Source organism: Elephantulus edwardii, unplaced genomic scaffold (assembly GCF_000299155.1).
Source record: "Elephantulus edwardii isolate Elephantulus edwardi_28Jun2011 unplaced genomic scaffold, EleEdw1.0 scaffold00189, whole genome shotgun sequence".
Taxonomy (NCBI): domain Eukaryota; kingdom Metazoa; phylum Chordata; class Mammalia; order Macroscelidea; family Macroscelididae; genus Elephantulus; species Elephantulus edwardii.
In genome coordinates, this window is record NW_006399939.1 from 4,400,578 (window position 1) to 4,402,448 (window position 1,871).

The window sequence follows — 1,871 nt, forward strand, 5'->3', positions numbered from 1 at the left end:
AAACAAAGGTCATTATGAGTCATGATCAAGGTGACATCGCCCAACACCAACAGCAATCCAGAAATGTGTCACAGATCACACCGTCAGGCAATGGTGGTGTCACATCTGGGCTCACGTAATCATGAAACTCCTTCTCTTGATGCTTTTTGCCCCACTGAGATCTCCAGGAGAGGTGGGCGGGGACATGCAGGGACAGAATAGGACTGAGAGCCCAGGCTGTGCGGTCAGCAGGACCCGAGCTCAAGTTCTGCAGCGTCTATTCCTTCTGATGTCTTGGGCAAGCTCATCAATCACTCAGTTCCCTGTTTTCCTTGACTTGAAATGAGAACCACAAAGGTTCTCAGCTTCTAAGAGGGGTTACTTTTAATGAGTCAATGTCTTTGGAGATGATGCCCCAGGGCCAATGCCTGACGAGAGTTTGTTTAATGAGCATTTTTTATTAAACTGAGTGAAACAACTGAAACACTGAATAGGAAACATCTTGTGATATGAAATGAATCAAAAATGAAAAAAAAAATCCAGCACCATTGGGTTGAGTCTGGACTCCTACTGTCTCCCATTGTCTCTCTGAGGCTGTAAATCTTTCCAGAAGGAGACTGCTGGATTCTTCCATCAAATTGCAACTCAAGAAACGTATGTGCATGTGGACAAGCCTAAGAGTTCAGAGGAAGCAAGAGTAGGTAAGTTTGCTGGGAACCCACGCTGGTGGGAAATGGTGTCTCCCATCAATGTGGTTTGTGCAGTACAGAGAGGAGAAGGAGGGGCCCAGGTGGGCAGAGCACCTGCAACGTGCCCTGGTCCAGGACAGCTTTGCACCCTCTCAGCAATCTACTGAGATGGACTCTGATGTGGCCTCCATTTCACAGATGAGAAAGTCAAGGCACAAGGAGGAGGATGACGCCCTGAGTGGATCAGGACTCCAGCCCAGACCTGCCTGCCTCTTCCTCGGCCCGTCGTTTTCCTTGAAGAAAGTCCCATCAGAAGTACATGACGGTGGTTCCTTTGCAGTGCGGCGTGTGCCGGGAGCTGGGGACATCTGGTTTCTGAATCTTAGGACCCCACACCCACCGGCTGAGGGAAGGAGGTGAGGAGCCTGGTGGGGGGCAGAACTGTAAACTCTTTTACAGCCCCTTCACCACCGTTCCACGCAGGCAAACTCATCCAGGCCTCCTCACAGCCCAGGTGGGAACTGAGGACTCAGAGGATGACCAGGGCCAAGGTGAAGTCTTCACCTCCCACCTGCCCTCCCCACAGCCCTGTCTCCTCACACCTGCCCAGCCCCCAGCCCCCCCTCCAGCCTGGGGCCTGCTGCAGCTCTCTGCTCATCGCCTGAAGTGAGGTTGACTACCCTTCCCCAAAGGGGCCAGTGTGGGGGGCAGCTCTGATGGGAGAAGCAGACTTGGCTGCCTAACTGGACTCTGGGGAGGAGAGGTGTTGAGTGCGGCAGGAGGGGACAGGGCCGGTGGAGCTAATGACATTAACAGGTCCTAAGGGCCCACAGGAACTCTGGTGGTGTGGTCTGAAGTGAATTGCTAAGCCATAGGCCCAGTGTCTCCATGGGAGAAAGATGGGCAATCTCCTTCCATGAGATGTGAGGGAGCTCTGGTGGCCTGGTGGATAAAGTGTTGCATTGCCACCTCAGAGGAAGGTGGTTTGAATTCACTGGCTGCTCCGTGGGAGAAACATGGACAATTTCTTCCCATATCATTTACAGCCTCTGAAAACCCACTGGAGGGTCAGCTGTGAGTCAGTCTAACTCGACAGTAGTGAGTTATGAGAAGCACTGAGCTCTCATCCTAAGGTCCTGCGAGGAAAAGAAAATGTGAGACCAGATGCTTGTTCACATGTCCTGTGCACCCTGTTCCCTTCAC

General features: G+C 52.4%; 1 protein-coding gene across 1 annotated transcript in view; it reads left to right on the forward strand.

Annotated features, from left to right (window-relative positions):
• Positions 1 to 1,338, forward strand: part of LOC102870609 (dnaJ homolog subfamily B member 9-like) — a 3,177-nt gene extending 1,839 nt beyond the window's left edge. The window contains exon 2 of the mRNA XM_006896771.1: positions 1,152 to 1,338. Coding sequence (XP_006896833.1) covers positions 1,152 to 1,338 — 187 coding nt within the window. The remainder of the gene's footprint in view (positions 1 to 1,151) is intronic.
• The last annotated feature ends 533 nt before the right edge of the window (positions 1,339 to 1,871 follow it).